This window comes from Electrophorus electricus, chromosome 7, assembly GCF_041902795.1.
Source record: "Electrophorus electricus isolate QZ-2024a chromosome 7, ASM4190279v1, whole genome shotgun sequence".
Lineage (NCBI taxonomy): Eukaryota > Metazoa > Chordata > Actinopteri > Gymnotiformes > Gymnotidae > Electrophorus > Electrophorus electricus.
In genome coordinates this window covers 15,421,770-15,444,247 of record NC_137503.1, presented here as the reverse complement: position 1 = coordinate 15,444,247, position 22,478 = coordinate 15,421,770, and the positions used below count along the sequence as shown (strand labels likewise).

At 45.0% G+C, this 22,478-nt stretch overlaps 1 protein-coding gene across 14 annotated transcripts in view; it reads right to left on the bottom strand.

Moving 5' to 3' along the window:
* The window catches only part of chl1b (cell adhesion molecule L1-like b), a 58,356-nt gene that overhangs the window by 6,049 nt on the left and 29,829 nt on the right, over positions 1–22,478 (bottom strand). For 2 of the 14 annotated variants that reach the window (XM_035524140.2, XM_035524139.2), the window contains 23 exons: positions 19,283–19,482; positions 18,780–18,797; positions 17,796–17,904; positions 17,348–17,538; positions 16,664–16,786; positions 16,040–16,210; positions 15,533–15,571; positions 15,098–15,209; positions 14,599–14,780; positions 14,147–14,278; positions 13,683–13,823; positions 11,068–11,179; positions 10,753–10,919; positions 10,181–10,340; positions 9,967–10,091; positions 9,564–9,665; positions 8,967–9,164; positions 8,671–8,741; positions 7,307–7,529; positions 6,193–6,308; positions 4,768–4,972; positions 4,496–4,618; positions 2,740–2,919 (listed from right to left, as the gene is read on the bottom strand). In XM_035524140.2, coding sequence (XP_035380033.1) covers positions 2,740–2,919; positions 4,496–4,618; positions 4,768–4,972; positions 6,193–6,308; positions 7,307–7,529; positions 8,671–8,741; positions 8,967–9,164; positions 9,564–9,665; positions 9,967–10,091; positions 10,181–10,340; positions 10,753–10,919; positions 11,068–11,179; positions 13,683–13,823; positions 14,147–14,278; positions 14,599–14,780; positions 15,098–15,209; positions 15,533–15,571; positions 16,040–16,210; positions 16,664–16,786; positions 17,348–17,538; positions 17,796–17,904; positions 18,780–18,797; positions 19,283–19,382 — 3,100 coding nt within the window. In that variant the 5' untranslated portion in view covers positions 19,383–19,482. Of the gene's footprint in view, positions 1–2,739; positions 2,920–4,495; positions 4,619–4,767; positions 4,973–6,192; positions 6,309–7,306; positions 7,530–8,670; positions 8,742–8,966; positions 9,165–9,563; positions 9,666–9,966; positions 10,092–10,180; positions 10,341–10,752; positions 10,920–11,067; positions 11,180–13,682; positions 13,824–14,146; positions 14,279–14,598; positions 14,781–15,097; positions 15,210–15,532; positions 15,572–16,039; positions 16,211–16,663; positions 16,787–17,347; positions 17,539–17,795; positions 17,905–18,779; positions 18,798–19,282; positions 19,483–19,912; positions 20,766–22,245; positions 22,328–22,478 lie in introns of those variants that run through there. The other 12 variants (XM_035524143.2, XM_035524141.2, XM_035524136.2 and 9 more) reach the window with 11 other exon arrangements.

The window sequence follows — 22,478 nt, the reverse complement described above, 5'->3', positions numbered from 1 at the left end:
TTGAAGTCTGTTTGGTTGTTTGGAGCAAAGGAGATTTCAACAGATAGCTGGCTTGTGCTAGGTTCAGGAAGTAAATAAAGAAGCAAGCAAATATAAAACAAAAGAAATAGAAATATACGATAGCAAAGCAATGAACGGTTAGGGTTTGCACTGTGTAATGTGGACGTTAGTCTAAAAGAGAACACTAAGCTAATTGTTTTTACCACTTTCAGGTTTTCCAATTAGGCAAAGTGTCTTGAGCTGTCAGCTTTGCTTAATGTACATCTCAATCATGGCGCCTCTCTCCTCGAGGCCAGGCGTGCTAATCACGCCCATACCACATCTTTCTTAGGTTAGCGTTTCTCCAGCACATCTGTGACTGAGGCCACTGGTGCTTTCCCTGCCCACTGTGAGGTTTGAAAATGTCACCCTCTAATTGCAGACGTGCTCCTTTTCTCCCTGGCGCGGCAGCAGGTGCGTAACATTGGCAGCTCGCTATGACGCATTCCTGCCACAAGGAAAGAAAAAACAAACGGGGTCGGGGTATGGACGTGGGGAGGTTCTATAAATATCGAGCACTGTTGGCTGGGTCTGTCGCCCACCTGCACTGGGATTAAATGCTACAGGAAGCATCTGCCAGCACAGCAGGGGAGACAAGGCCCCGTCGTGTGCCGCTGTGTCCTGTAGGGCCCGAAAACCTAACAGCCAGGGGAGCGCTCTCGCAGTGTGCCACCCAAAAACGCTCTGATCCACAGCTTTCAACAGCTCCTACTTATCCAAACAGTGGCAGGCATGTCAGTCTCCCTCAGTCTCCCTCAGCCTCTCTCTCCCCTTCAGCCTCTTTCCCTCTCTCCCTCTTTCTCACCCTCAGTCTCTCTCTCTATTTCACCCTCTTCCTCATCCCCTCCCTCTCCCTCTCTGTCTCTCACGTTCCTACCTCCGGATAAGAAGATGTCTGCGCTGCTGCCTGAGCTGGTTCTAGCTGTTTGTTTTGTGAAAGGTTTTCCACCCGCTTGACAAAGCTTATCCATCTGGGGCATCGCGCGTGATCGGTGGACACGTAACGTGATGCTGTTCCTCAACCTGGAGAGTTTGGTCTCCCCCCGAAGGAGTAAGCAGAAGGAGGATCTGCTCGTCAACGCTTATGTATCCATTATGTTCAACACTCGCTGTGCAGTATCATGACACCAATTTTGGATGGACTCATGTTTGTACATATAGAAGAAAGTGTGGTGTTAGCCACAAAGGAGATGGTAGATGTTCTTGGGGGAGAATGGGTTCTGGGATGTCCTGAAAAGAAAGATAAGATCTTGAGTTTCTCTACTAAATCTTTATAGCAAAGGTTGTTTATTACTAGATGCAACATATTCTGCTATATTCTACTGAAGTACTGCTGTTAGTAGCACTGAGTACAGCTACTGGACATGAGGGAAATTTGAGGCTGGATTCTTTTATTAAAGGAACATCTTTAGTCCTGTCAAGAACAGTTTTACGTGAACACCACAGAAGTAGTTGCTAAACACAGTAGCAGATGTTAATTTGTTAATTTAATGGCTTCTCTCTTCTATGACAGTTACAGCCATTTCTGAGGAGAAGCAATATGACAGCATGTATGACTATCCAGCTGGGTTTGAACTGAACTACTACCATGACAAGCAAGTGAAACAAAGCTCAAGCTACTTTACTGTCTCCTCGCCATAATGTTACGTGATTATGGAAAAACAAAAATCCAACAAACAAACAAAAAAGGTTCCTTGTGTTACCGGCCTAATGTTTATGCTCCAAACTCTGTTTTTGCTAGATCTACAGCTACCAGAAGTAGAAAGCTTCATACTGATGCTGAAAACAGGGACATCTCTTGAAGCTGGTGAAAAAAACAACAAAAGTGTTTAAAAGAGACATGCAAAAGATGGCAGACACTGAAAGCAGACAGGAGCACCTACTCTCCCGCAAAAGCACTGTGTATTCCAGGAGCTCTGGAAAGGAGAGGCACCCATACAGCGTGCATGGAGAGATCCTGATCTCCTGGAAAATCAGGATGTTCAAATGGATGGCTGCATTACTGTGGGACTTCGAGTTTAATCTTCAGGCTGGAAGATGTATATTCCCATTTCCCTATCATTTTGGCCACATGGCACGACACAGTGCTTTTAATGGTCTGTTTCTGATAAAGGGGATGAAAGATATCAAACTCCATATCTAAGAAGCCATTTTCCTGCTTGTTTTGTACTACTGTGCAGCATATGAATATTGCCATTGCAGGACTGTGGCTTTGATGAGATCTATGTTGAAGCTGTGTGAATCTGCAGTCAAGTAAGAATAATAAATTGCACTTTATCAATCATCTTTTTTTTTTAGATATTAAGTATGCGAAACACTACATACCATACTGCACCTACTGGCTCATAAGACTGAATATCACCTCACTATCATCTTCAAAATGATGAGTATCCACCTTTTCCTATCCCAAAAGTAACTTTTTTCCTTTTCTAAAGTTTTCACCCTCCTCCCAAATCAATAGGCACTTGCTCTTTCCTCGACAATGACAAATGAGCCGCACCCGTGTCACTATGACATTGTTTAGCCATAAAGAACTGCTTAGACTGGCGTATACAAAACTTGTTGTGATGGGAGTTTGAAGCACTCTCCCGTCGCATTCCCCCATAATTCATACATAAAACACAAAGCCTGGCCCCCCAGATGCAAAGCCAAATGCCTGTGGGGGTAAGTCTGGAGGAGGTGGCCGTAGTATCCACTCACGTGCTTCTGGCCCAGTGGTGCTCTCCTCACTGGCCGCTGGCCCACAGCCCGCTCGAGTGCAGCAGCGCAGGTAGAACCTGTAGCGGCTCATGGGCTCCAGGTCCAGCAGTAGCCACTTGCTGGCGTCGGCGCTGGTGATGTTCACGGAGAGCAAGGGCCCCACCTCCTCAGTGCTGTTGACTGAAACAGGAACATAGGATTGAGTGGGACGCAACCTGCTTCGCCCCTGCACTGCCCAGGTTAGTGGCTTCTTGGCTCTTTCATGATTCGGCTTTTGGCGGACTTAATGATTACTTGAGTAGGATATGTCTGAATATGGGAAACCACTAACCTTTGAAGTTAGTCTTACAGGAATGTGAGTGAAACTTTCATGAACTAATACTATAAATAAATCTATTTGTTTATGTACACCAGTGTACTAAATGATAAAAGACATAACACTTGTACAAAACAATGTGAACATAGCACCACTCAGTAATAACAGCATACATAAAACATGGCAAAAGTAGCCGTGTTTGGACACCCGGCTATATGTGCCAAGCTGAACGTATTGTGAAAGTATCAGGCAAGTCCAGCCCAGCCTGAAATCAGCTCATTCGCTGACACACTCATAGGGTTCGTGTCTGCCCAAGGTGTTAAAACATTATCTCTGAATATTCTCACCACTGTCTGTGCTGAGCATGAAATATTGACTGCGTAAAAGCTCGGCACAGCCAGGCTTGGCTGCGAGACATCTGTGCGCCGGCGTTTTTAAATTCTGGGCACCGTTGTGTGCCATGGGCGGACAGCTGGGTGCATTATCACCAGCATTTTACACACCGCTTCCTTCGAGGGGACTTCAAAAAGCCGACTTCAAAGGGCAACCGGGGGACTCTTTTGCACTCCCATGATAAAAATGGCCCTCCTTTTAATATGTGGCATGGCACTCAGCCACAGCGATCAGCTGCATCATCAAACACAATTAGCTAACAAACCCTCCCAGGCCATGCGTATTATAACCGTCTTCATCTTTATTCCAGCTTGAAGGCCAGAAGGGCAATGAGTAATACGCGTGTTTGCCAAATCGCTGGTCTGTGGTCAGAGAGGGATCGAGAAATATTTCTGGCCTGAAAACACTGCCATGGCAAATGCTGAACAAAAGCTACAGGACATTTGTGAGCAGGCAATCTCCTGGAGACCAAGTAAAGTGGTCGGCAACAAAACACTTTACAACATTGGTGTTTCTTGGGTTGAATGTGCTTTTAGAAGCTGTGACCTGCCAGTGTCAGTCCGCGTGCCTTTGTACTGACGCTAACTTACAGATCTCGTGGGCTTCCCAAAAATCATTTCCTTTGATGGTAAAGTGGGACCTTCGTATCAGTTTGGAGGTCGAACCACAAATTCATTATTCTGTTCACCTGATCACTACAGCTGGCATCAAGTCCTGTTTCTGATTTTCTTGCTTTACAGTCGTCATGCACTACAACTGTTCCTGTGCATCCTTGAGTGTGCTATCACATGACTATCAATGTTAGATACATATGCGCCTATGCACACCCCCAAAAAAATCTAACAAGTTCTAAAAAACTACACCACATCTGGAGCTGGTTAGGCTTGGGGCAGGCAGATGTCTCTCTACACAGAGCAGACGCTGACTCAACCTTTGTGGGTAGGTGGCACAACAGTACCCCCTAGTGGTGACATGCAGGAATGACTATGCTGAGGAGATGCAGGAGGGCAGCTGCACAGTTGGAGAGGTGGCAGGGGTATGACATACTTAGCTGGTACTGCAGGACATAGCCGGTCAGGACACCACTGGCCTCCAATGGAGGAGACCAGGTAAGCGTGACTGCATGCTTCTGAATATCAGTAGCCCTGAAACCTGCAGCTTGGTCTGGAACTAGAGGGGAAAAGTGAAAGTTTTGTTTCAGTAAGCAATTTGATATAAATTTTTCCAAAATTTTTGAAAAAAAAAAAAATGTTCATCAAAATTTAGCTAATTTCTTGACATTTTAAATATCGAATAACTGCCATTTCTTTGGCTCCTACCTCCCTCTGGAGTTTTGAAACTGACAGGGTGGCTGCCTGGTCCATTGCCCCGACCGTTGAAGGCCGTGACACTAAGGCTGTATTCAGAGAAGGGCCGCAGTCCTGGAATGTGAGCATGGATCCTGTCTCCGGGAAACGTCAGTGTGTGTTTATCTCCGTGCGTCTTCCTTGTGTCTAGAAGACTGCGCACACGCCACCAGTTCACCTGGCGACACACGGTGGAGCGGGACAGGGCTCAGCATGGTGTGCGGCAATGTAGCGAGCAGGAAACATGTATGTAAAACAAACACTGGGCCTGTAATTTTGTGCCATATTTCTGCGCATATGAGGAAAAAGGTTTTTGTGCACACTCATAAAGGCAACGGCATGTAGAAATCTATTATAATGCGAGGAATGATTATTTTTGAGAAAGCCACACTGAACGCTGTGCCCAGTAAGAGTTTATTTGCATGGTTGCTACTACCCTCACATAGACAGATCTGTAACCTTTCTGTGCCCACTCTTCCTCTCTCCACATCTCTAATCTGAACGCTCACTCCACGTACAGCATTATAATGTGCCACAATTTCAGCCAATCAGAAATGTCAGAGGTCTTTTCTGATTAGATGGATTGCTTACCAATCAGAATGCTGATTTCACGACAATGGCAAAGACGGAAGGCAATCTGATTAAATGTCTTCCATTCACTCTCAACAAGCCAATACATCACACTCCTGTTTTATATCTGTTTGTTAGAATTGTTATGGTTTTTATTTGTATTTATGGTTTTTATGAGTCAGGTAATATAAAGTGGTTAGCCAGCATGCTAGTAAGTAATTTGTACTAACTCAACACCTACATAAATTTTCTCAGATTTCCCACTAGTCTTTCTGCCGTCATCATAAAATCAACTTTCTGATTAGATAGCTTGTTAACCAATCAGAAAATACCGCTGTCATTTCTGATTGGCTGAAATTGTGGCATATTATAACACTGTAATTATGGAGTGTGCAGATTAGAGATGAGAGAGGAAGAGTGAGACATCAGTGGCACAGGAGAGCAAGAGTGAGCACAGAAAGGTTAGAGTTCTGTGTATATGAGGGTAGTAGCAATCAAACAAACTTTTATTGACTACAACATTTGTTATTTTCTCAAAAATCACTTCCCATGTGATAATAGATTTCTATATAACATTTCCTTTATGCATGTCCAAAAATGTTTGTGTCTGCATAAAATATCCACTTGCTGAACTGTGGCACAAAAATAATGCTGTAGGCATGGTGTAAGGACCATCCTGTCCTGTGGCTGAAACCGCGGAGCTGGTGGGGGTGTGGAGTGGCACGAGGCCATGCCAGTGTGGGAGAGGTCATAGCCTGAGGTCCGCCCGGGGGCAGCGGCCTTCGAAACGAGGACTAGAAAAGCTGAAGGATGTGTGTAAGGGATTACCCTGTATCCTCCCAGATGGCCCTGCAGCTTGTCCTTGTGAACATGGCTCCAGCTGACCTTCACCAGGGTGCTATTCATCACCTCCACCGCCACGTCATCTGGTGCGGCTGATGGAACTGCAGGCACACACACACACACACACACACACACACACACACACACACACAGACATACACATGCAGACACACACCAAATCAAAATAAAAGCCCCATATAAGCTTCCTGAAGCTACAGTATGTCAGGATAATGACTGAGAAAGCCCCTGCTCCAGGTGTGCTCCTGACACAGGCACAGAAGTGCAGCGTCATTTCAAAAGTAAATTTGGTATATGTGTTGCCACCAGTAACAGCGTGGTGTCTTTTTTTAAATAAACACATTCCCTTCTCTAAACACTGAAAGTGTGTTTCTCTGAAACATTGTTTACTATTCTACGTCTAAGGAGTGCATTTCACTTGCTTAACAAGGGCTAGTATTACGTAAATAAAGGAAGCTTTCAGATTCATTGCATTGACCAAAAAAGCTACAAACTAAGCAAACAGAGAGAGAGAGAGAGAGAGAGAGAGAGAGAGAGAGAGAGAGAGAGAGAGAGAGAGAGAGCGAGCTGACAGAGAGAGAGAGAGAGAGTGATCGAGAGCGAGTGAGAGAGGGATAAAAGCAGAGGGAAGACATAGGCTAATCCTTCTACACAGAGAACAAGCGGCCTAAGATACCATCGGGAGAGCAGCTCCACAAGAAAACTGAAGCTAAGATGAATAATTAGAGCGGAAAATGTAAATAGCTCACAGCCTGCATTTCATTTGTCAGTCTGCGGAAGGGGACCAGGCCTCAATGTGAGGATATCGTCCCCCGCGTACTGTTTTATAACCTCAATAAAGGGAAACGGATCGCCGTAGCAGGCCAAGCGCACGGATAATTGTGCAGAGCACAGACAGCATTTTATCATAAGGTCACCGCCCACTAGGCTTGTTGATTCTCCGCCCACATGTGTAGCATACGTGGCCCACGTGTGTAGCACATGTGGAGAGGGGGAGTGCTTACAGAGGTGTATGGGAAATGCCTCTCGCACCAGCGGCACGCATGCTTTCGAGAAGAAGGGCGGAGCATTGCTGACTTACAGTCTTCCCCCGAGTAGCCGACCACGGTCCTGGGCTCCGGGGCCCAGCCGATGTGGTTCCTGGCCTGGATCCTGACCTCGTAAGGGACGAACGTGGGCGTGTTCTTCACCACGAACGAGTGCCTCTTCACCATGTGTTCGTGCCAGTCCTCGTCGGTGCCTTGCAGTCGGTAACTCACTCTGTACTCCAGACCGGGCCCGTTGTGCTCGATGGGGGGCAATGGCTGAAAAGGCAAAGGGGTTTTTAGTGTCTCTATTACACAAGTAAACAGATTTTCTTTGGGTTTTAGAAAACAAAAAACCCACAAGCGCACTAGGAATTAGAGTAAGCAATGATGCTTGTGCATGCTAATTGCTTATCCTGTCTGCTCCCCTGTACAGCTAACCTAGCGGATTGTCTTACATGAACTGCGCCAGTCGATAGGTTAGAAACCCATGAAGTCATGTGTTCATGTAAGGGAGTGTACAGAGGAATCTCAGGATGTGCATGACAGGGAGAGAGAATGCTCAAAGCTCAGGGAGAAAGAATGCTCGACTACTCGAAGCTCCCAGCTAATGTCATAAAAGTCACTCGGAGCATGCGTTCCCCCGCCAAGTGCACTTTGGCATTCCTAGTGACTGACACTCCACCCCCACAGTGCAGAAGAGCAGCGTTTAGTTGAGCCAGCATGGCTGTGACCATAATGATGTGTTCAAATACTGAAGCATGTTCACTTTGGCTGGCTAATAACCCCCAGTCTCCAATTAAGCTTTAGAATAATTCCAGATCTAAAATCACTTAACCACTGGCTTCTAGTCATACTGTTCAGAGGTATAACAGCTAACAAGAACTTGACAAAAACGCAGAGCAAAGCCATGACTCCTCTAACAATGTGCCACCAGAAGAAGATTGAATGAGATACAATTATCTATAAAAGGATGCTATTAATATTAAGAGACATCATAATTCTAAGACGCACAAATCAATCGCCATAGCCGGGAAACTGAGTAATAACCTGGAGAATGGGAGAGATTCATCTTTTCAAACAAAAATCGTAATTCATTACTTGTGTCCTGCCAGCTCCGTGTACTTTTTAATCAGAGGCTAGAATAGGACCCTTGCTCATTTGGGTTCACAAGAGGGCCTTTGTAAAGCTTCAAAATGTGCGATGGCAGAAATAACAGTTTCTCCGTGTAAACCTTTTTTCTGGGGGGAAACTCATCGATAATTTGAGCTAAAAAAACGATAACATTCGTTCTTTCCCTCGACGAGGGTAATGGAATTCTATATTTGAAAGGGGATTCGTTATCAGTGCAGTCCCCTCCAGTACTTTGAAAGTTAGATACTCTCAAAAGACTGTCAGAACAGAACACTCGAGCACCTACCTCCCAGTTAATATCCATTTCATGTGGCAAATGACCTTCGATCTTGATATTTTCAGGGTTTTTGTCAGGCGCTTTTGAAAGAACAGAAATATGGATTTTGTTGGCAGTGAAATTGTTGATGGTGGGGGGTGGGGGGGTGGGCAAGGGAGACAAAATGGGCTGTGAAATACACACATTAGAGAGCAAAGGTTCAACGAGTGGGGGAAATCAATTATATTGCGGGTTTGAACGTTTGAAAGTTCAGTGAGCAATGTGTTAGGCCGCTCTGCTCTGAAAGCAGCCGAGACATGTTGCACCTGCGGGTGGGGTCCTGTGTCTCTCGCTGGCTTTGCTCGCATGCCCCTTCCCCACCTCGTTGACGGCTGAGACACGGAAGCTGTAGTCCACATGGCCGTGGAGCTTCAGCACGGCTGAGTGGTGGTTGCCCGGTACTCGCAGCAGCTCCTTCCACCTGCCTGGCTCCCATTGGCTCTCCTCGTACTCGATGATGAACTCTGATTGGAAAATGTCAGAATGGTGGTCAATCTAAACCTTGCCTAGATGAGTCAAAAAAAAGCAATGACATTCTAAACCACCTGAGGCAAAATATGATAACATCACCGAGAATTCCAGTGGGTACAAACTGATAAAATGACATTATTTTGAGTGGTTTAAAGCTTTCATCTACACAAAACATTTGTAAACCACTTAAAAAATATGGCCAATACAAATTCTTTAGTGAGTGAAATCTGTCCAGTTCTGTGTGGCTAATAAAAACATTCTGATCATACTTTGAAATCCCAAAGCTGTAGTTCACAAATCTGTTTGTGCTGAATAAACAGCATCCATGTTTGTGTTTGTGTGTGTGTGTGTATGTGGCAGGGGGTACGTGATACACTGCGGGTCCCTGTTACCAGTGGTGGTGCTGTTATGGTCATCTCCAGGGATCCATTTCAACTTCACAGTCCTCTCTTTGCGTTCGGCCAGCATCACGTCCTCGGGGGCCTCTGGCACGTCTGAGGCAACAAGCACAAGAGCGTTGCTTTGACCGAGCACATAAACACACCCGAATAGGCCGCCAGATCTTGGCTAACAATGGAGGCTCTGATGTAACAGCAGCTCTCTAGAGTGAGGTGGGGCGTGCCATAAATCACATACTCCAGCACTGCGAAAGCGCATTCACTAGGAAACGTCATTTACAAAAGAAAAAAAAGGCTTAGCAAGGTGGATTCTTTATATGTTGAGTCATGTTTAGAGAGAGTCTTGTCTGTGGAGTCTAAAACTTTATCGTGGATCGTCTCCGCCGCACTTCCTCACCCAGTACTGTAAGCCAAGCCACAGCAGTGTCCTGGTCCACGGGACTCCTGGCCACACATGTGAACACGCCCTGGTGCCTGAAGCTCACGTTGATGACCTGAAGCATCTCGTTGTCCACAAAGTACCTACAGACAATCAGGACGAGCAAGACGTTGAGCGGGATCTGATCCAGTAAATGCTCGGCCGATCAAGTGTCGGCACTTGGCTGTCTTACCCCGCGGTCTCGCTCTCGTTGAGGGCAATGCCATCCTTCTCCCAGATGAGCTCGTAATCCTGAATGAAGGACGGGTCCACCTCGGCCCGGCAGGAGAACTGGGCCGTGGTCCCGACCAGAACGCGCAGGTCTTGAGGAAGGTCCACTATTCTTGTGGGAGCTGAGAGACACAGACATCTCCAAGTCCTAGCACATCACGTATGAGATCCCTTTGCCTTGGTATTGCCGTTTACTAATCAGTTAATCTAAATTCATTGCACATGCCTGAAATCAATAAATACAAACTAACACACTTAATTGTACAATAAATTTGCTTCAGGTCACTCAGTAGATGCAGTTAACAAACTGAAAGGAAATGCTTGAAATGGACTGTAGCTTGCTTTCTCCATAACGCATCCCTTAACCCTGGCCCTCTTCAAATAATGTATGACAGCTAGTAGCAACTCATTAAAATAATGTAAATGAGTTCGTGCTGGCAGGTACTCAGTAGCTTTAATTCATTTCTAGGCACGTGGTCCTTGCTCCAGAGTGAGGAGCCAAACGAGATGGAGTCGGAGCTGTCTCTCCCTTACCTTTGACCTCCAGTGTAGCTGTAATGGCGGACTTGCCCTCTGTGTTTTGTGCGAAGCAGGAGTACTCGCCCTCATCCTCGCTCACTGCGCCATGGATCTCCAGCGTGCCATTGGTGTGCATGGAGAAGTGTGGCCCCTCCACGGTGCCCACGCTGTCCACCCTGCTCCTGAAAAGGAGGATCGCAACCCAGGTGAAGCCACATGCACTCAGCCCCATCCAATACGTGTGGAACATGGGTGGATTAACAAACAGGGCCCATCCCCGTACTAACACATGCATTACCATACCCACGTAAGCCCATAACATCTGCTCACCAGGTAACGGTCGAGGGCGGGGAGCTGAAGACGTTGCAGTGCATGCCCACCCAGCTCCGCTCCACAGCCATGTAACGAAGGCCGTCCTCGGTCAGGATGAGCGGTGGCAGGTCTGAGGGCAAGAAGAACGGCACCGTTAAAAGTGCCCTTCCCCTCTCCTCCTAGTCTCCGGAGAGCTCGCTGTTTTATCTGGTCGGATGAAAGCCACACATGTCTGACTCGCTGTGTGTGAATTGGAAAGGGAAGGATGAACTTGTTTGCATATAAAAGAGCCTCACTACCACAAGAGGGAGCAGGGGACAGCATGGGGCCTCCCTGAAACAGAACAGCCCTACGTGTGTGTGTGTGTGTGTGTGTGTGTGTGTGTGTGTGTGTGTGTGTGTGTGTGTGTTTCTGGCCATGACGGCACAGTCTCCCTCTTATTGCCCGAAATTCAACCTCGTTGGCCATATCAGTACTCTCCGTACATCCGTGTCCTCACCAACAAAGAAGCAGGTATTTGTTCTTTGTGATGTTTTACGGTATTTTCTGTTTATACTCAGTGGAGTGAAGGGAATCCCTTGAATGCACTTCTGTAAGGAGCTCTTTAGACCTTTGTTCAAACTTTGCTCACTTCCACACAACACACACACATGCACACGCAAGCACACGCACCACACATGTGAAAAACTTTGATAAAGGAGAACCAAGATACACATGAAAATCTTGCATATACAGTCTTGTCTACATATATATATATTCCCCTAGGTATTGAGGTTGTCCTGCAGGAATCTTAGCCCATGTGGACAGAACAGTTCTCACAGTTGCCATAAATTCAATGGAAGTACTAAAATGCTCTGAACAGGCTGTTCTATGTTGTCCCAGAGATGTTCTACAGCATAAAGATCTGGGGACTGAGAAGACCAGGGAAGCAAGGAAAACTCACATGTTCCTGGAACCAATCCATGACTATATGACCCTAGCGGCATGGTGCACTGTCCTGCTGTCCTCCATAGGAGGGATGAACTTGGTTGGCCACAATGCTTAGTAAGCCCTACTGTCCAAATGTCCATCCACAAGTAACAGAAATCCCAGGGTATGCCAAGAAAACATTCCACACACCAGTACTCCACCTCCACCAGCCTGCACTGTGAACACCTCACAGGAAGTGCTCACTGATTCATGCTGCTTGGATCAAATTCTGACCCCCCCCCGCCCCCCGCCCCCCATCAGCATGGGGCAACAGACATCTGGATTCATCTGATTAGGTGATGTTTTTGCACTGTTCAGTGATCCAATTTTTCCCCACTTTTCTCCACTGGAGTCTTGGAGCGATGTTAGCTGGAACACCAACGTTGCATTTGGCTGCAGTTTGCTCGCCTGCTCATCAGAACGATGTTTGACATCCTCCTCTAACCCTTTCATTGCTGAGTTTTTATGTGTTTATGTCGAAATACTGTCCCGGGCTAGTCTAACACTCATGACACTGATCATATTGCTTGATTTTCCGATTCCCATCAAAAACGATTTATGGAAAACTTGAGAGACACCTGATTTTATGCTGCACCCTAGGGTCACATGTCTAATTTCAATTAGGGAATCTCCAGTCATGAAAGGGCAGGTGTCTCTCATAAAGCAGCCATTCAGTGTATATATAGGGTGTGTTTAGGGCAGAAAACAAATGTGCAGGGCAGTGGGTCTTTAATACTACCGCTGGAGTTGATGTTGAGGCCTTTACTACTACTGCTGGAGTTGATGTTCCCTGTTCCACAACCATCAAACTGACTCATAATCATATAAAGACAGTGACTTCATGGCTCTACAATGTCATTAAGCTCTGGAACATCTCCATCTCCTGGGTTTTCTTGATGCATTTGATGCACAGAGCACAGCAGTGAAGACATCACCAGTGCTCTCTCGTTGTGGCCATTTGTGAATAAAGGTCATGAGAACTCACCAATCAAATTCTGGTTACACTGAAATACCTTCATGACCTGGAATGGGCTAATAGATTACTCGTGAATTTCTGTGTTGATTTGAGTATTTAGAAGTGAACCACACAGCAAATTTTAAATCTTGTGAAAGTTTCCTATTGCAGTAATTATGTTTGTGTCTGTGATGCATCCATCATGCTTTTGTATGTGGTTTCGTTTTGACTTCCTTATGACATATTTGTGCTCTATTTGCAGATAAGGCTGCATCTGCACAGTTCGAATGGTCTGACATGCCTGCAAGACAGCGATGGCAACATGCGAGATCGCGACAGAGAGAGAGAGAGAGAAAATGCATTTTCAGCTGTGGCACTATTGTTGAATACATTTAGTCATCAAGTAGTCTGATAGATCAGAGCAACAGAGGGGGTTCTCATAGCAATGATGTATCTTACCATGAACAATAAAAAGTATAGCATGAAAAGAAAAAGCAGGTAAAAAAAAAAATCCCTTTTTAGTTCCAATTACAGTTGCAAGACTCATTACATTTAAGTTTAGCATTTTGTTCTGTATATCCTCAGTCTGTACTAAACTGTAGCTTATGGCAGAGGGAGTTTTAAAGACTAAGACTGATTGTGCATGTAATAAAAGCAATGAAACTCCAAAGAGTGTCAGCCTCAGTGGCAGGGCTGACTGTGTACTCACTCATAATCATGATGTTAGCATTGGCCAGTATTGTGCCATGTCGATTGGAGGCCTCACACTGGTAAACAGCGCTGTCTTTGGGGCGGGCATTGTGGATGACGATGCGGTCATCATACACTTTCCTGCTGCCTGCTGGAACCTCTGAAACAGACAAAAGCTCACTTCAGCAACACCCGGTGGTGTGCTGCCAACCTGAATTCATACTCAACCTGAGTCACCTTTGGAAGAATCACATTCCGACACAACAGACGCGAGAGGAACCTAAAGATATCGCATGAAAGCATTCATGTCACTCTAATTAGATATAATCTGAGGAGAAATGGGAGAAAAAATAAAATGTTCCTCACACATTGCTAGCTTTTGTGAGGGCACAGTGACTTGGACGGCTCCTCAAATTGCTACGGCGATGACAGTTATTTGCTGTATGAATACATTTAGAGGTGGAGGGAGAAATGCAGTCATACCATTGATAGGGTGACCATTTACCATCCAAGCAACAGTGGGTGCTGGTTTGCCTGACACCACACATCTGATGACGACGTCAGCTCCAATCATTTTCAACTGGCTCTTCGGTTCTACTTCCCACTTAGGAGGTTCTATGACAAAGAATGAAATAAAGAAATACAGAAACAGATATTAAGGATGTTAAAATGACCCAAATGAAAATGACACTTGACTGAGATGTTGCAATGTTGTAAATTGTAAGCGCTACGATTTAATTTGATTTATTGTCGCTATGAACAGTAGATGGCGCTGCTTTCCACTATTACACGAATCCTGCAATTGCTAAAACTGATGCGACTGACATTTAGCTAGTGCGCTAGTCCCCCAATCTCCTGCCCTATGGGGAGTCTCGCTTTGTAGACATCCTATACTGTCTTTCTCCTCTTCTGCTATTTGGTAATGAGTGTCTCACCCTCTACCGTCACGTAGAAGTAATGCACAGCCTCTCCGTGGGCATTTCTGGCCTTGCACATGTATTTCCCTTCATCCTCTTGTTGAACCTCCTCTATGCTGAGGATCTTCCCATGATTCTCCACCACGGCTCGATCCGAAAGGCCGTGTCCGACCCTGCTCCATTCGACCTTCGGTGTCGGGCTAGGGAAAGAAACACCATAGAAATCGTGACTATTAAGTCGCATTACAAAAAAAAAAAAAAAAAGAAAAAAGAATTCACTTACATGTGAACATATGATTGTGACTGCGCTGGACTGGATTTGACTGAAAATGGATAACCCATTAACTAATATTATCTGGATCTGTGTTTGGTCATTATCTATATGATGCCACAGTAGGATTGCAATATTACTTGGGCATGAATGAATGCTGCTAACGACACAGTCCCATAAACTGAAATTAGTAAATAAATTTTAAAAAAAAATACAAAACAAAAAACATCGGAGAATATTACTTACAAGCCTTCAGCAATGCACTCCAACAGCAGCTCTTCGCCTTTCACGTGGTGTGTGTACGTTCGGTCACCAGGGGGCGACATAAGGCTGGGCTTTCTCTCTAGAATAGAGTTTGCTGGGAAGAACAAGAGAGGCAACATGACAGTTAATACGTGCTAAGCGACTGCTTAAGCAGAACATTTGTGGCGGTTGCGCTCGATTTGTCCTATTTGTCCTTTATTACGTGTAAGTATAATGGTGGCATATGGCGTTAGATGGGGCAAAAATAATAGTTTGATGCTGCAACTAACAGACGCCTTAGAACAGGCAGCTTTTTACAGCATCGTACAGGCGTGATTGGTGTGGGCCCTTTACATCTGAATGGATTTGACAGCTGTTTCTGTAGCTGACAGGAACGCATGCTATTCTAAAGATGCAGCTATCGTCAGCGCCACTCACCAGTGCCCCTGCCGCTACTAGAATCACTCATTGACTTGGCTAGAATGGAAAAATGGGGAAAACACATGGATTCAATCCAAACATAAAGGCGATGAAGCAAGAATTACATGGTGACATCTGGCAGCTGTGGTTAAAGCTACAATCAGGGATTTACAGTCATAATATATCTGCGGTGTATTCAAGGATTTTCAAACATCTGTACGTCTCGCTCATGCAGATGTTGTATGTCAATGGAAGTTAAACTTCTAAATAAGCTCCTGTGTGTTGTTTACTGTGTCCAATATGTTCATTCATTGTTTTGGAAAATTTAACAACAGGGATTTCATTACCATACATATACAATCCCTGATTGTGACTTTAATGACCGCCAAGATTCAAACCCACAGTCCTTATTGCCCACAGACACAAAATGGATGGCACCCAGGGCGAACACGGGCGAACTTCAGATGCCGCTGTGCTGAAGCCGGCCGTTCCCGCTCCGGAAGTATGCGGCGCGCGTTGACGTACTGTTGGTGACAATGACGGACATGGCGGTCTTCTGCACGATGGTACGGATGCGGGGGAAAGCGGCGAAGCAGCAGTAGTCGTGCCTGCTGTCTGCGCGCACAGCGTTGGAGAAGTACAGGTTTCCGTTGAGGCCCACCGACACGCGTTCATCCTGTTCGATGTGCCGCAGACCTTAACGAGTGTCAGAGAGGGAGTGATTGAGAGATTACAGTTGATAAGTACATGATGATTACAGATCTACAACTGCTTCCTACATCAGTAAGGACTGGTTTGGGTGCATTGCCATGCACAGCCTCGCATACAGAGTGTCTTCTTTATATTTCTTGCTGATTTCTTCTGATAAAGGCCAAGGAGATGATCATTCAGAGGACTAAGGGGTACTACAGAGGAAGTGCCCTCTACTCAAATCAACTCTAATGACTGCAGTTCTGTGAAGCAGCTTTAAGCTAATACCTTTTAAATGATCAATAAAGTGATAAACTTCCTGGGAGAGAAATGATGATACTGTCTAAAACACCTGTTGAAAAAACCTTGCTTAACTACAACTTGAAATTATTTAGAAATTGATACACTTGCATGCGTATTAAGTCTTCTTAGTAATGCTTGTCATGTTTTGTAACTCACCAATGGTCATCCAATAAATCTGCAGTGGTGGAATTCCTTTCGGCGGGCTGCATTCCAGGATAACTGGCTGACCCTCCTCGACCTTGAGTGGTTCAATTTTCTCTTTTGGGAACTTTGGAACGTCTGGGAAACACAGCAATGAGCAAGGCAAGGGTTGAAATCATTGGGTACAATAATATCCTCCAGCAGGGGGCACTAAGTGGCCTGGTTCTCTTCAAAGGGCAAGTGAAGTAGAGTTGATTTACAGCACTTTCTCAGCCTTGGTCCCAGAGTACAGTAATAACACACGCCATTACTGCTGCACCACCGCATGTCAAACTGTGCTGAGTGACGGAAAAGTGGCTATGTTTTGTCACCGCTGCCCCCTCTGGCCTCGTTCCATCGTGGGAAGATTTATGTGGTAGGTTTTAGAACACTGTGAGGAATGTATCTGGGAATATGATGGAGAGAGTAGCAAGTCAATTTTTCATTGGCGCCATCCTCAAGGTGCACACTCACAGACCCACACATACACACGTGAGGAAAAGAGAATGAGAGAACAATACTCTGGGGTTTTGTGGTGGGCAAATACAACGGACACTCCCGGCGAGGGCCGAGACTGTCGTTCCAATGGATTCTGGTCTCTAAATCACCATGAAAGAACTGTAATGGGATACCGAAATTGAAGACTTATACTTTACTCACTGGGAACGATGAATTCAATTTCCTCTGACATGGCCGTTCCGAGCTTGTTTGAGGCGTAACAGCGATAGATGCCCTGGAATTCAGTGAGGTTCCCATTGTTTGGAATCACAAATGTCCCGGAATCTTCTTCAGTCAACAGCCTCAGATCCTGATACGGGTCAAAGTCCTGCCCATTCTTTGTCCATTTAAATCTCAAAAACATAACCAGAGAAACTTGATCCTCTAAGAACATGTGCAGTACACAAGCAGATGTTTCAGATGCTCATATCTGTACTGACATCAGATACTCAGATGGGACTTTGAATTGTGCCTTGAAAGTCTGAACCTGTAGTTGTTTTTTTGTGTGTGTGACTGGCACTACTACTGAGCTTGTGTGTGTGTGTGTGTGTGCGTGTGTGTGTGTGTGCGTGTGCGTGTACGCATGCGTGTTGGGAAGTGGAGCGCTTACTCAGGTTCAGGGTTGCCTGTGGCCTCACACTGCACGGCGAAGCTCTCATCAAAGGGGAACGCGATCAGAGAGGCAGGCGACTGCTCCATTATAGAGGGCAGCTGCTCAACTGGGTAAAGAGAGTACAGGAGAGCCACTCACATTTTGCTGCAGGACAAGAGAACTGTGCAGAGCTTCAGACTTCATTAGACACATTAACGACGGGTGGTGATGTGTGTGGGAGGGGGGCTGAGGGACCTAGTGAGACCTTAGGCCCTGATTCACAGGGAACACTTTTCCCAAGTCCTCAAGTCAAATTAATTCACCAAGCTGTGCGAAAGGGTTTTTATATGATGTGTGGTATGATGTAGAAAAAAAACAACTAATCAGCTAAACTGTAATCACAATCAATGGCTCAACCATGGCCTAGGGTCAAGTAAACAGCTGATTATCACAGCCAGAAGTGTGCAATAACTAATGAACAGTGATTGCCCCATCAGAGTGCCACTATGGTCGTTTATGGGTGATGACAATCAAACTATCAGTAGCTTGTGCAACATATTTAATGTGCCATATGTCCCCACATGGGCATTTCATTGCATTTATGTAGGAAATCAAGGGAATTTATAGGCATTTATTTTTCACCTTCTATAAATTTGAAGTACGTTTTAACATATGTTGGTTACTAGGTCCACCCAAAACACAGGCACAAAATCTAAAGCAATGAAACATGTTAATAGCCATGCCAGATTCACCACACAACCACACATGCCAGATGAGTGATGTACCAATCTCTGGATCAATGGATGCTCAAACGACAGATCTCAGTCCTAAGGAATGGATGGAATTTGTCTAATGGGTGAACTAATGGGTGAAGTTCCACATGGTGACATGCCCTCTACACATGGACATGTGTTCGATTAGCTGGCCAGCCCGTTATGAGATGAAGAGAGCGAGGGCGTGGCTGTCACTGAAGCTATGCTCAGAGTGGCAATGCAGACTTACTGTTTATTTGATTTAAAACTAGACAGGAAAGTCCAGGGCAGCATGGAAACACAAAAAGAGAGATAAAGTATGCAGTGATATGTTAGGATTCATCTGATCAGATTCTTGGGCTCAGTGGATTTGCAGATAAATAATTCAAAAATTGGGTCGTTCCCAGATTGACACAAACAGAATTATGGCATTGCACTCCATCAATGATATTCTACAGGCTCCGAAGATACACTGTGAATAATTTATTAGTAGAAAAAAAACATGCATCAGGTTTCCAAGGAAACACAACCATAAATGATACCTGCTTAAAGCGCAAGGGTACCTGCATATAAATATGTCCATTAAATGAAATGACTGGCGTTAAGAGAATAATTGTGCAATTAGTGTACTTAAGACCTTAGATAAAAGGTTAAACTGTACACTTTGCTGCGTATTAAGGAATAAACATAGTAAATTACAGAAATTTGCATTAACTGAGTGAGTTTTGATATCATATATGAATCATAACTTACCCTCCAATGGAATGTCCAGAGCATTGGTGAGGTGCTTACAGCTTGTAAGGAGAAACGCCCCCAAAAGGAGGGCTATACCCATTCTCCATGGCAACCACATCACTGACCACACCCTTGGAATTGAGTGGAGGAAAAGGAAAAGACTGGCGTTAGCCAGATATCAGTGCATCTCACTTCTGCTGGAACAGGGGACTCAAGACCTACACAACACACACACACACACACACACACACACACACACACACACACACACACACACACACACAGAGCGAGAGAGATACTCTTCTATTATCACCCACACATCAGCTGTTCATAGTCAGTTGGTGTCTTACACTACCAAGGTACATCCAGGCTTAGGTACACCATATTCTGTCTTTCATGCACTTGTGCTCTCTCTGTCTCACACACACACACACACACACACACACGCACACATACAAATGCACACACATGCATTTATATACACAAAAACAATACACCTACCTACCTATGAGATAATGGACATAATGTTCTAAAGTAGTTACCTTTCCCAATAGCTCACAGTAAGTCTTCAGTAAAACAGTTACAAGCACAAGCTTGCAGATATTTCTATGAATACACACACACACACCAAAAAAAATATGAACATACCATGTATCAAGGCCAGAGCACACTTGCATCAGCAGTTCCTACTCACACACCTTTCATCTTAAAATGAGGGGAATCTCCATATTAAAGCTTTCTATAGCATGCTCCCCAGAGACACCCGTTGTAGCTCTATTTAATATTTGTCTCTGTGAGTGGTAGGCACACATTTTCCCCGTCTTCCATTTCATAATGCCCAACACAAAAAAAAGGCATAAAAAATAAATAAACGGGTGCCTCCCGTGGCTATGATAATGTGCAGCAGATGTTGCAGAAATTATTCCTAATTATGCATTCATGGCACAAAAACAGAGATGGATCCTGATTATCTGGGTACAATAGCCAGAGTGATGACAAGAGGCTGAGGCGACATGCATCCAGTATGCAGCTGCCTCAGGATTCAGGCAGGTTCGCAGAATCGCACTGTAATAGCTCTGCTGGAAATGGTGCCATAGTTAAATGTCATGGTCTTTTAGTTTCGTTTCGCTTTGTTTTCTTCTGACATTAAGGTCTTGTGAAGTGGACCATCACTCATGAAGGTAAAATGGGCATTCTGGGTGCTGTGCCAAAGAGTTGCTTCTTTGGTCTGCTGGTCAGAGCATGCATTACTCCCTGGAAGACCTGGGTTTGACACTGGGGTGTTGTTGCTGCCCTCAGCTTTTGACACAGGTCTCTTTTTTTTCTGTTTTCCATTCTCTGGGTGGATTTGAACGCAATGAAGGTTCAGAAGATTCAGAGACCTTTTGTTATCGTACAGGCAACAAACGCCTGGGTTAAGTCAGGCAGAGTATGAACTCTTGTTCTGGTTGGTGTCCTCATAAGATTTGTTTTCAGCCAACGTACTCTGGAAGAAGCCGCTCTAAGAACCAAAGATTAGAGCAGCATAAATTTAGAAGATATAAAACGGGCAAAGTTCTGTTAGACAATTTGTAGACCTACATCAAATGTAAAACAAGTAGTTCCAATGCATTACACTATTAAAGGCATAATTTGACAAAAAAAGATAATATGGGTAGGTAATGATAATAGTATCAGTTACTATGAGAACACGCTATTTGGTATTATTAGTTACATAGCTAGCAATGAGTCAGTCAATAGTCTCTGTTAGCATGATCTGCTAGTTAATAGTCCCTGTTAGCACTAACTAACTTCCAGTCATTGCTACATTAGCATTGTCTTTTTTTCTTTTTTTTCTCATTTTTTGTGGCATCAGATGATTATGTCTTCAGGATATGGGCCAGCTTATGAGATTAGTTCTTGTTGGCATTAGCTAAACATCCAGAAGTATAAGAAAGTCTGATGAGAACATAATAATCATTTGTGGAAGTGGGAAGGGGATAGGAAGAGGAGGGGGGTATAGCGAAGCCACCGACAAAGAGAAATAAGGAAGAAAAGAGCCCCAACCCCCAGCAAAACACCCAGAATACCTGAGTCCACAAAACATCTTAATCCTTCCATAAAATGAAACATAAAATATTAAAAAAAGACTTCTTCTAACCTAATTAAAGTCAAAAGAAGGGATTTCGTTGACAAGGCTCTCCTGGCGCTAAGCTCTTTATGTTAGCAGCAGGGAGCAGCACTATGAGATAGACACGCTCTGCTGGCTCTTTCACTTTAACCCCCGCAAGCTGCTTCAGCCACACCACTCTCTTCTCTTCTCCACTTAATCTTCTCCTCCAGTTAACAAACCCAATAGGAAACACTGAGGTCAAGCAGGAGGGCATGGGGAAGTAATTGAATAACTGAACAGTGCACGAGAAGGAGTCGATTCTCTTCACTTCTCTGTGGGGCGGCTCTTGTTTTACATATGGGCGAGAACCCTGGTCCAGAGCCTGCGTCTCTTGATAATGGTATTAACTCCATCTGGGGGCTTTTGTTGAGTCGATGCTGGTTGCTCTGACCCCGCCTGATGACCTGTGTGATCTCAGTGGGAGACTCTGAGACCAGAAGGGGGTTGAGATCTACACGCCTGTATTCTCAGTGGAAAGCCTGTGGTTGCTCCCTGACCTCCTATAGTAACCGATTCTTGCATGCTCTTCAGACCTCAAAATGTAGCCTTAAGCACTACCGTTTCCGGCAACAATTCCCGCTATCCCACAGATGGTGGTGAGTGGGTAGAGCCAGATTAGAATCAGAAGACACAACTCTAGGCTAATTGGATTGGGCTCTGTTGGGCTCTGTTTGCTTCCAATGTAATGTGCATCCCAAGACCAGTCAGATGGGTCATGTCTCCACTTGAATTCTGCTTGAGTGCTTGCCCTCAAATTAAATTTTCCTCCTTAATATTGAGCTTTTAGCATGATACAGTATTTGGGCTACATGTAAAGGTTTAACCCTACCTCATCCACATGGTATATGCAGTGTGAGGGTCCATTCATGAAAGCATCTCAGTAGTACAGCTGCCACTCTTGAAACATGGACCTGGACAAAGGGAGGGGTAATTATGTTAAAATGCTGTTCAGCATTTAACACTATCATCCCCTCCCTACTCACTACTAAGTTGGAGGATCTAGGGAAATAATCTTCTCCTAAACGTCAGCAAGACAAAGGAGCTGATTGTGGACTGCAGCAA